We start from the raw sequence: 12,500 nt of genomic DNA, 5'->3' as shown, positions 1-12,500 counted from the left end.
GAGAGAGAGATGTGGGAGCGAGGGAGAGAAAAAGAGAAAGAGAGGTCAGAGGTGACGAGGTAACCTTGTGGACTCACACGGCACGGCGGGCCCTACGACCTTTAAACTTGAGTATTTGACCTCGTGACCTTCCACAATCAGACGTGCCCCCGTAGTTAAGTGTAGGATGAAATCGAGGCTCTCTAAGAGCCCAGAGAGACATTTTGTTTTCAGAAGAGAACGAGCTTCGTTCCTCCTGAGGGCACCGCAAGACTACACTGGATTTCTTTTGGGACTTGCAGTGTTAAATCAACCCATTAAGACCTGGAACTGTGTCATTTTTAGATTTGAGCTAAAAAGCATTATTTTACACTTTGGGCTATTCAAAAATAGCAGATCTACAAGCTCGTAGCGCGGCACCGAGTGCCGCGCTACGAGCTTGTAGATCTGCTATTTTTGAAAAATCGTGAAAATGTGTGCAAATCTTTGAATGCATATTGTTTTAAAGCGAACTTTTTTAACTCAAATCTTTGCTTCTGGGGGTCCCTGGAACAAAATATTTTGATGGGGGTCCGCGGCCAAATACATATCATTTTGGGGGTCCTTGACATGAAAAAGATTGAGCACCACTGATACAGAAACATACGTTTTTCAGAAAACTGTTGAGATTTAGGAGACATGTAGAATCGGCTTCAGGTCTCAATAATGGGTTAACAGTCAGGATTCTGCTGTGCAGTGTGTCTAAAGTCACGACCGCACACGTCGCTCATCCCATTCAATCCCCGGGAATGCATCTACAAATGCCTTCTAAATCGGTTTCTAAAAAAATGTATGTCGCATTTGAAACGGGGAGTTTCAAAAGCAACGCCTGCGTTCTCGCTTGGATCCGGCAGGTCGCCGGCTTCACTCCTCGTGTGAACAGACACGTTTTGACGTGTGGCGTAGGAAAAAAAGCTCAAAACGTATCAACATTTATCGCGGGCGGGGATGTATGTGAGATGAGCAGCACGAACGTGACAAGTCCGCCCGCTTGTCGCTCCGCCTGTCAGATTGCCTGCTCTCCCTCTCATTGAAAATGAATTACAAGGCACGTCAGTCACTCCCGGTGTGAAAAGCCCTTTATATACATTGGATACAAGAAACATTTTCTTAGCCAGCGAATCCTGAATTGTATGATATTAAGAAATGTTCTTAGAATCTTTATGAATGGATTAACATATGAGCGTCTATCCTTAAAGATACCATCCAGGACTGTCTTACTGTAGTGAATAAAACATTATTTTAACAGATCCGTGTGGCACAGTATATTACACAATGAACAATCAATATACAATATAACTACCACATCTTCAGTGGTTGGAGATGGTCTCTCTACTCTTCCATTGAGAAACTTCAAACCTGGTGTCATGTAGGACAGTGGTTCTCAAACTTTTTCATGTCAAGGACCCCCAAATTGACACTTATTAGCCCGCGGACCCCCATTTCAAAAGATAAGCCAGGGACCCCCATAAGAGAAGATCTTTTACGGCTCTAGCAGTGATTCTCAACCATTTTAATTTCAAGGACCCCCCAGTTTGACATTAGGGCTATGGACCCACATTTAAAGGCATTTATATCTCTGGGAACACAATTCATATTGTAAAATCAATGTTAATTTAACTCTGAGAGTGTACAAATGGAACCAAATGGACCCGGGGCCATTAGGGTCCATTTGGTTCCATTTGTACACTCTCAGAGTTACAGACCCATAAGGGTCCATTTGGTTCCTATAAATCATTTAGCTGGGGACCCCCTGGTATCCCCTCAAGTACCCCTGGGGGTCCCCGGACCCCACTTTGAGAACCAATGCTGTAGGACACCCACTGGATTGGAAACTACGTAGATGCACAGCCTTTATTTAATTTTTAAAGTTATTTGGGGGATGTAAAAAAAAACGTTTAGCATTTATTGATAGATACAGTGTATAGAAACAGGAAACACAGAGAGAGAGAGAGAGCAGGGGAGTGACATGCAGCGAACGGTCCTGCCGGCCAGGAATCGAACCGGGGGACTCGCTGTCAGGCATTAAGAGGCCATGTGTGTTATGCACAATAACCATTCGGGTTATCGGGTCGGCCCCCACGCCGCCATCTGTACTGTAAGTTCATCATCGCTGCAATCGCCCTCTCTCAGAGAGGCCACGGACATAAAACTCATGGATTGTAAGCTTCATTTAGCCTCCGTTTCCATTGCAGTTCTACTATGTTTTAATGCATCTCTCTCTCTCCACACACAGTGCAGGTGGGTCCACCTTATTGCGTGGCCTTAACCCATTGAGACCTGAAGCCGATTCTATATGTCTCCTAAATCCCAACAGTTTTCTGAAAAACGTATGTTTCTATATCAGTGGTGCTCAAGCTTTTTCATGTCAAGGACCCCCAAAATGATATGTATTTGGCCGCGGACCCCCATCAAAACATTTTGTTCCAGGGACCCCCACAGAAGCAAAGATTTGAGTTAAAAATGTTCGCTTTAAAAATATATATATTCAAAGATTTGCACACATTTTCCCGATTTTTCAAAAATAGCAGATCTACAAGCTCGTAGCGCGGCACTCGGTGCCGCGCTACGAGCTTGTATATCTGCTATTTTTGAATAGCCCAAAGTGTAAAATAACGCTTTCTTAGCTCAAATCTAAAAATGACACAGTTCCAGGTCTTAATGGGTTAAGACTGGAGCGTCTGGTAGAAACACTGGGACTGGAAGTTATGTCTCTACTGGGATGGAATCTAAGAGGGCCAATGGGGGCACGTCTATTAATGAACACACACAGACACGCACGCACGCACGCACACACACACACACACACGTGCACAGCGGCAGGCCCCATGCAACACCTGCACTGCAGCCACCAAACGGCAATGGTAGGTGACGGAGGGAGCAGCCTGTTGGACACTGTGGGGTTCACAGCGTCTCAGACAGTCCTTGGCTGATCGTAACACCTCCACCACTTTATTAGACTGGACTCTTTATTATGACAAGCATTAACGCAGATCCCTTTAGCAGATGCCACGCAGCACACAGGCCGCGCACAGGTTAAGCTAGAACAAAGTCAAATCCTAAGTATCCATTCGTAACTCAGGACGTGTACAAATGTAACCAAAATGGACCCGTCCATTTAGTTAAACCACTTAAAAACCCATAGTTGTCAGGGGTCCCCCCAGAGCTATACTAGGTCTGCTCCTCGTTGCCTTGAACACCAAACATTGTGGGCTTGTAGATCTGATATTTTGAGCATGTCGATCGCAACGCGTATTCTGTTTGCCCCAGAATAGGGTTGAAGTGGTTAAATTAACACTCCGGAAGAGTCCGGATTCGACAGACTGGGGGAGTTCAATGCCGTGGATCACCGACTAGAGGGATATTTATTTACGCTAGCCCGGCTAGTATAAACACTTACGTTTACTGTACGCTCAAATGGACATTTAGCTATAGAATGCTAGAGTGTTGAATATTTATGTGCCGAGTCATAGGCATACAGTTCACCGTCATAGTTGTGTTTATTGCAATGCAAGGTCTGTTCTCCTTGAACGTGTTTCATGGACATCCTCAATATCCCTGCGTTTCAAAGTGTTTTGAAGATGAGACTGTATTTACAGAACAGAGAATGATGGACAGGCCGTGTGCTTAAACCATTGATACCTGGAACGCATCTGTGTCACTTTAGATGTCTTTGGCTATTCAAAAATAGCAGATATACAAGCTCATAGCGCGGCACCGAGTGCCGCGCTATGAGCTTGTAGATCTGCTATTTTTGAAAAATTGTGAAAATTATTATTTTTTATTTTTTTCCCCAAAAAATGTTAGGATTTAGAAAATGTTTAGAAGCGGCCTCAGGTCTTAATGGGTTAAGCTGTGGGCGGCAGTAGCTCAGGAGGTAGAGAGCGGCCCTCTTGGAATAGCATAGGTTCGCCGGTTTGATATCCCAGGCTTCTCCTGGCTGCATGTTGAAGTGTCCTTGAGTAAAGACACTTAACCCCCTAACTTCTCCCTCTTGCATGGTTTCCTCCGCTGTCGTGTGGCTGTGTGTGAATGTGAAATACATTGCAAAGCACGTCGGAGAAAGTCCCTACATATAAATGCAGTCCATTTGCTTACCCGGTACATGCCCTTTGATATTTTTAGGATAGAAAAAAAGGGAGAGAGAGAGAGAGAGAGATCCCGGTAATATTAAAAGACCCTTCTGGCTAATCGTTGTTGCTTAATTAGCAGTTAGCATGGCTAGCTGCCAGATTGGCTGAACGAGCAAACTATCCGTACGTGGTGAGTCAACCCTTCTTTAACCCATTAAGACCTGGAACTGTCTCATTTTTAGATTTGAGCTAAAAAGCATTATTTTACACTTTGGGCTATTCAAAAATAGCAGATATACAAGCTCATAGCGCGGCACCGAGTGCCGCGCTACGAGCTTGTAGATCTGCTATTTTTGAAAAATCGTGAAAATGTGTGCAAATCTTTGAAATATATATATTTTTAAAGCGAACATTTTTAACTCAAATCTTAGTTTCTGGGGGTCCCTGGAACAAAATATTTTGATGGGGGTCCGCGGCCAAATACATATCATTTTGGGGGTCCTTGACATGAAAAAGATTGAGCACCACTGATATAGAAACATACGTTTTTCAGAATACTGTTGAGATTTAGGAGACATGTAGAATCGGCTTCAGGTCTCAATGGGTTAAAAAGAAAGTGTGTGTGTGCGCGCGCGTGTGTGTGTGAGATTGTGTGTGCGCTCATAAAGAAATTGAGGGGCTGATGTCATGGAAATTTGTTTTGTGTTTATATGGATGTGTGCGTGTATGCGTGTGTGTGTGTGTGTGTGTGTGTGTGTGTGTGTGTGTGTGTGTGTGTGTGCGTTTCTTACAGTCCAGTTTCTGTCGTAGTGGGTTTGTTCCATAGAGCAGCACATGAGCTTCAGAGTGGACTGTCTGCAACTCCTCCAGAGTGGCCTTCCTACCACGGATACACTGTGGACACACAAAGACAAAATGGACAGGTACAGATTAATCAGCGGACTAGAGACGGAGATAGAAGTTTAGAACAGTGGACCCCCCCAAGGACCCTCAAATTAATATGTGTTTGAAAATCTGAAAATATTTCGTGCCAGGGACAAGATACAAGATTTGTGTTGTTAAGATGGTTAAACTGATTTTTATGTTATATTAACTCATTTTGCTGGTCCTCAAGGACCCCTGCATCCCTTTCCCATTACAAATGCTGCAGAAAAAGCCTGCACAGAGAGCAATTAGAGATGGTATTAGAGACAGGAATGGGTAAACACCTGCTATACGCTCTGTGTATAACTGAAGGTGGCCTATACCCGTTTCCATTTCCCATAGCGTCGCTTGATTAGCTTGATTGGATGCAGCAGTTACAGTAGATATGAAGTTGTCATAATAATGTGTTTCCAGTTTGAAATCTGCTGCTGCGCCAAAGCAAGCGAAGCTATGGGATTACAGTTATGCACAGAGCCTATTAGGAGGACATAATTAAAGGGAAGTCCAGAGGCACGCGTGTGTGTGTGTGCGTTTGTGTACACGTGTTTACCATCCACAAGCGTACGTACTGGTGTCTGATAGCATGTACATGAAGACATGCCTGAGAGAGAGAGAGAGAGAGAGAGAGAGAGAGAGAGAGAGAGAGAGAGAGAGAGAGAGAGGGAGACAGAAAGAGAAACCCAGAGAGAGAGATAGATACCAACACCCCAGAGCAGTGGTTCTCAAACTTTTTCGTGCCAAGGACCCCCAAATTGACACTTATTAGCCCGTGGACCCCCATTTGAAAAGATAAGCCAGGGACCCCAATAAGAGAAGATTTTTACGGCTCTCTAGCAGTGATTCTCAACCATTTTAATTTCAAGGACCCCCCCAGTTTGACATGCATTAGGGCTACGGACCCCCATGTAATGGCATTTCTATCTCTGGGACCCAATTCATATTGTAAAATCAATTTAACTCTGAGAGAGTACAAATGGAACCAAATGGACCCGTTAGGGTCCATTTGGTTCCATTTGTACTCTCTCAGAGTTACAGACCCATAAGGGTCCATTTGGTTCCTGTCCATCATTTCGCTGGGGACCCCCTGGAACTCCCTCAGGTGCCCCTGGGGGTCCCCGGACCCCACTTTGAGAACCAATGCCCCAGAGGGAGAGAGAGCAAGAGAGAGAGAGAGAGAGAGACAATGAGTGTGTGAGAAGAGAAGAGAAACAGTTCCCAGCCCCCAGAGGAGGAGGTGAGTGATCTTCAGACTCTGCTGGGACTGTTGATTGTTTTGGTCCATTCATAAAAAACTGCAGCTACGCAACCAACCAGGCCTACAGGCAGATCAAGCGTGCACGCCACGCACGCAAACAAATAACACACACACACGCATGCATGACGCGCTGCACACACACACACACAATGTGCGATGCGAGCGAGCTCACGCCTCAGTTGAAACCATTAAACTGTACTTGAAAGGACAAAATGCCTTTGGTGCGTGTACGATCGCTTTGCATGGGACGGCCGCATGTCAACAGCATACGTCGGCACACATGTGCAAAGGCCAGATAAGAGATCAAATGTTAAGTCTGATGGAAGTTTCGCCAGTAGCGTCTTAATCTATCAGACAGTGCCATCTCATTGCAGAGCTACTGTGAATGTGCACGATGAGAGCAAAACAAGTCAAAACAAACTTTCACAGTAAAAAAAACCTCGGTGTTCGTTTAACTCTGAAAGTGCGTTTTACACTGGCAGGGTCCGTTTCTACACCGGAGTTTGCTGGTTTCTGCGATCTGTCACACGAGGCACAGACGCAGCCGTGCACCATACATTGAAAATACATTCTAAAGTCCTCTATTAATAGTACATTTCATAATTTGGAAGGGACAAACTGATCCTGGATGACTTTCAAGCTGTCACTTCAAATGGTCTGTTTTTTTATTTATTTTTATCAATGAGGAGAGCTCACTGCCCGGCTGAAACTGACCACGCACTGCCCCCTCCTGGTCAAGATCACCAACTGCACTTTTTTGCTCTGAAATTGACTGCATCCACAATACATTAACACAATTGGCCTTTCATACTATTCGCCTGGTGTTTTCCATTACAGTACATGTCATTTTTTCAACAACCATTAGTCCTCCCACAGTGCAGAGAAACCACAAATTTACATCTGCACACAGACATACATGTATAATGCTGCTGCCACGGCCAGTGTTGCCAGATTCTGTGAGAGAAACAAGCCACCAGGTCTAGGAAAACCAGCCCAAAAGAAGCGACTAATACATCAGCTATTTTCAAATACAATCTTGCGGGGAAATTACAATAAGCAGATCTGGCAACCGGGCTATATGTGTGTGTTCTTACCTCGCAGTGTGCCCTCAGGCCCGTCTCCTGTAGTCTGGACCAGATGCTTTGGATGCGTCCGGCGTGCTCTGGGTGGCTGGTGGTGTTACCGCACATGCACTGGTGTTTCTGCATCAGAGAGTCGTACACCAGGCCTATAGGGGATATACGCACAAATACCTGGGTTCATACGCGCACGCGCACGTACGTACACACACACAAAAGATGCAATGCATGCATGCGTGCACAGAGACACATGCACAGACACTCGGTACACACCAGTGTTGATTTTGTCGACTAAAACAATGACTGACGAGAAATGTTGGTCGACTGCCTTTTTTCACTGACGAAAACTAAATAAAAACAAAATAAAAACTAAGCTACTATGACTAAAACTAAGACTAAATATATTGACAATTTCGTCAACGAATAAAAAATAGACTAAAATGTTAGTGAGGGACTAGTGGAAAAGAGATCCAGTAGAACTAAAAGACAAGTCATTTCGTGTTTGGTTGTGCTCGGGTGTTCGGGGCGCTCTGAAAATAGCAGATCTACAAGCTTGTAGATCTGCTATTTTCAGCATGCAACCAAGTGTAAAATCTGCTATTACGACGCCATCAAGGCACCGGCAAAATACATTTTAGTCGACTAAATCAACTGTTAATTTAGTCGACTAAAACTAGACAAAAACTAGAACATTTCAGATGACTAAAATATGACTAAAACTAAATGGAATTTTATTCAAAAGACAATGTCTAAAACTAAATAAAAATTTGCTGTCAAAATCAACACTGGTGCACACACACACAAGATGCATGCATGCATGCGTGCACAGAGACACATGCACAGATACAGTACTCAGTACACACACAGCTACTAATTATGCTGTGTGGCTTCCTGGAGGCAACAATGGAGTATTTCTGGGAGAAAATGCCTCTCGCAGGTTGTGTGAATGTGCTGGCTGCACTCTTTCATGAATGTACTCTGAGTAAACAAAGCTACAGTGACGTACTGCCTTGGCATGAAGGCAAGAACTTAGATGCAGTGTGTGCTGCCCTTACGGACGTTCCGTTCCGCAGAACCGCTATAACTCAGCCAGTTGTTGTGTACACAGTCAAGTCCTTTATGCAATCTAACTCCCAAGCTTGTATGAATGTAACCAAATGGACTCGTAAGGGTCCACTTGGTTACGTCATTCTGTACATGTTTGGGAGTTACGAATGAATAAAGCAACAATGAGGATTTTACTGTGCACCAGCTGCAGTGGCCTTGCGGTTAGGAGTGTCGTCCGCGCTGAGGGAGGTTCAGGGTTCGATTCCCCGGCTGGGTCATACCAAAGACTATAAAAATGGGACTCGGCATCAAGGGTTGGATTGGGGGTATAAAGTCCCTGCGACGGGGATGTACTTGTACATCAAGCCGCCTCACGCTACAGAAACAGGAGATAGACTTCTGCCCTATAGGCCACATGGCTCGGCAAGGCTTACTTAACCCATTAAGACCTGAAGCCCATTCGACAAACGTCTTCTAAATCCCAACAGTTTTCTGAAAAACCCATGTTTCTATATCAGTGGTGCTCAAACTTTTTCACGTCAAGGACCCCCCAAAATGATATGTATTTGGCCGCCGACCCCCATCTCATAAATATGTTGTTCCAGGGACCCCCCCAGAAGCAAAGATTTGAGTTCCAAACGGTCGCTTTAAAAGAATATAAATATATTAATTTGCACACATTTTCTCGATTTTTCAAAAAATAGCAGATCTACAAGCTCGTAGCGCGGCACTCGGTGCCGCGCTACGAGCTTGTAGATCTGCTATTTTTGAATAGAACGGTCTAAATAATAAAGCACGTCTCTGAAACGAGTGAAAAAGTGTGGTGGAGGGAAAAAAAGAGAGAAAAAAGGGTGATTCCAGCAGGAGAACCTGTAGTGAAGCGGGGCGGCTTGGTGGGCGGGGGGTCCTGCTGCTGCACCACCATGGGGAAAGACGAGGACGTCGCCGGAGACGACTGGGCCCTGGAGAGGGGGCGGTGCGCGGCGAAGCCGATCGACAGGCCCGCGGCCTCCATGGACGCCTGGTAGTTCCTCAGCTGATGGATCCGTTGTTGCTCCAACAGCAATGCCTGCTGCACACACACACACACACACACGCACGTGCGCGCGCACACGCAAGATCACATTAAACGTCACATCAATGATTGAGCCGCAATTCTTTCCCTTGCCAGAAGATGGCGCCGTGTACATGCAAGCTGACGTTGGCAAACATGACCTTGCATTCTACAGTGAAGTAGCAGGATAGAACATGAAAGAACTGATACGTAAAACTAATTAAACAAATGTATTCGACGTGTCAGAAAAACTTTCGAGGGCGCCGCAGTCAGTGTTGCCAGATTCTGTGAGAGAAACAAGCAACCAGGTCTAGGAAAACAAGCCCAAAAGAAGCCACTATGGGCCGCACGAGCACTTTAACATATACATCAGCTATTTGAAAATAGCAGATCTACAAGCTCACAACGCGTCGCGATGCGACGCGTTGTGAGCTTGTGGATCGGCTATTTTCAAATAAGATCTTGCGGGCAAATTATAATAAGCATGATCTGGCAACCCCGTGCCACAGTCTATGACCGAGTAAGGGCCCAACCAGCCCCATATACCACATAAACAAGGCCCTTCTCGCAGCTGACCCCGGTTCAGGTCCGACCCAAGGTCTCTCTCTCTCTCTCGCACTTTCCTATCTCTCTGTTCAAAGTCATAAAATGCCCAAAATAAATCTAACAACAACAACAACATCAGCAGCAGCGCCTTTATGATGGCAAATGTTTTATGTTCCCTGTATGGAGTTGAACTACAGACCCTTGCTGCTGAGGGCCCAAATGACAATATCTCACAATTCTAATCAGTCCCTTCAGGACAGCCGGGCAATAAACACCGGGCGCTATAACGAGCCGAAAGACAAAAGATAGATTAGATGTTGTCGCAAATACGGCGTGCAAATAACCTTGAGCTGGCACAGAGCATTTCCCACCAGCCTTCACTGCCTTCTAGTTCTACGGGCCGGACATGACTCACGCACGACAAGAGATAACACAAACCCCTCCTTTTATTCACACCGATTCGCAGTAAGACGGCTAGTACAGTTTTTTTGAAACACACGTCACTTTTTTTTAACAATTCTTCCAAACGCAACTATGCACACGTTTTGTAACGTGAGCACGTATACTTGAGGGGAAATGTCACCGAAATGACAGAAAGAGTACAGTGACACAGTAAAATCTAACTCCGAGGGGGGTAATAGCCTCTATTCACAGCAGCCATATTATCACTTCCTTCACAGGTGTTACCAATGATACTAATGAAGGCTCTGTTCCATTTAGTCTAGCACAGTGGTTTCCACGACCCCCATAACTCTGAGAGTGTACAAATGGAACCAAATGGACCCGTAAGGGTCCATTTGGTTCCATTTGTACACTCTCAGAGTTACACAACTGCAAGGCCGGGGCCATTTGGAAGCCCATGAGGGTCAATGGACCCCAACTGTAGATATGCACAATATCAGCCCCCTGACTCTATTTGACCAGAATGGAACAGAGCCTTCATTAGTATCATTGATAACACCTGTGAATGTCTTCATAATATGGCTGCTGTGAATAGAGCCTATTACACAGAGACGCGTTGCTACAGGCGGCGCAGCCGCTTTGAAAGCGATGCATCGTGCAAAACAGAGTGTTTGCGTTGTGAACGGACCAGATTCAAACAATGAATGATGGGTAAAAAATGAATTCAAGCAGTCATAATATCAAAATCTGCATCTGGCAATTTGCCCAGGTCCTCCGTTCCTGCCGCATCTATACCGACATCAAAACAGAAACAAACTCCAAGCCTTCTGCTGAAAAGTTGAGAATATTCAAACTTTGGTGCGCATTCTAAAGATCCGCGAGGGGGAAAACACACCACAGAGTGACAGAGTTGTGTGACTGATTTCTTCCTGCCGCTCCATCCTATAATGGATGTGTGTCTGCCAAGGGTCTGCTAGCACCGTGGCTACAGGGGAGAGGCCTATACCTGATTGGATTTGGATGAGCGGTCAGTCGCACATTGGCTTGCAAAGGAGAGGACATGGTGTTCTGGGCTCTGTGCGTGTGTGTCTCTTGTGTTTGTGTGTGTGTGTGTGTGTGTGTGTGGGGGGGGGAGGGGGGGGGGGGGGGGGGGGGGGGTGGCATGCTTGTGTGTTTGTGTGGGAAAGAATGAATGAATGAAAGAAAGGGAGGGGTGACAGAAAGACAAAAATGTTGACAGAGAGAGAGATAATTTCTGTTTTGCATGTGTATCTTCCGTACTCACGGTACGTGTAATTTAGAGATGGTGTGTGTGTGTGTGTGTGTGTGTGGGGGGGGGGGGGGGGTCGTAGCTTGTTAGCACAGGGGTCTTCAACAGGGGGTCCGGGACCCCTAGGGGGTCCTCAGAGTTACTACAGGGGGGGTCCGCCAAATCTTTGTGTGATAGGATTTGTTTTTTTTTACCTTAACCGCTTGAACCCTAGCATTTCCTGAGGAGAACTTTAGCCAAAAATGTTTAATTTTTAGCAGAGGTTTGGTGTAGAGGGGGGAAAAAGAGCAGACCAAGTGAACAAAAAAATATATAATCTGAAACACAATTGTATACAATATAGAGGGGGTCCCTGCTTCATCTCTCTCTCTCTCTCAGCTAGGGGGGTCCTTGGCCTGAAAACGTTGAAGACCCCTGTGTTAGCATATGACTCTCATCTCTTACACCGTTGTTGTGGAGGCGGCTATAGCCTGCCTTTAGCCATTCAGAGAAACACTAAAACCCACCACACACTGAAGTATGGTATGGACGAAGGACAGCAGGAGGAGTGGAAGTGGGTGAGACGGAGAGAGAGACATAGAGAGACAGACAGAGAGAGAGAGAGAGAGAGAGAGAGAGAACGCCTATCTGTGGCGTGGGTGTCTTCTCTCGTGACTCAATAGCTAAAATAAGTGCGTGGAGCAGCCAGCCGGGCCACTCGGCCAGACGGACAGACAGACAGAATGTGGTGTGTGAGTGTGTCGCAGGCAGTCACTGACTCCATCTGTCACTGCTAGTATAGACGCTTCACTCTCTCTCTCTCTTTCTATTCTCAACCTCGCTCTCCCTCATC

The 12,500-nt window shown here is 45.7% G+C and overlaps 1 protein-coding gene across 6 annotated transcripts in view; it reads right to left on the bottom strand.

Annotated features, from left to right (window-relative positions):
- LOC311064972 (histone deacetylase 4-like) overlaps positions 1-12,500 on the bottom strand; it is a 280,612-nt gene that overhangs the window by 65,310 nt on the left and 202,802 nt on the right. For 5 of the 6 annotated variants that reach the window (XM_084085063.1, XM_084085065.1, XM_084085067.1 and 2 more), the window contains 3 exons: positions 9,267-9,468; positions 7,365-7,498; positions 4,883-4,985 (listed from right to left, as the gene is read on the bottom strand). In XM_084085063.1, the coding sequence (XP_083941189.1) occupies positions 4,883-4,985; positions 7,365-7,498; positions 9,267-9,468 (439 nt within the window). The remainder of the gene's footprint in view (positions 1-4,882; positions 4,986-7,364; positions 7,499-9,266; positions 9,469-12,500) is intronic. The other variant, XM_084085066.1, reaches the window with a different exon arrangement.

The sequence above is a fragment of the Gymnoscopelus microlampas genome, assembly GCF_963454915.1.
Source record: "Gymnoscopelus microlampas genome assembly, chromosome: 17".
NCBI classification, from domain to species: Eukaryota; Metazoa; Chordata; class Actinopteri; order Myctophiformes; family Myctophidae; genus Gymnoscopelus; species Gymnoscopelus microlampas.
This window is presented reverse-complemented; position numbering and strand designations above follow the sequence as displayed.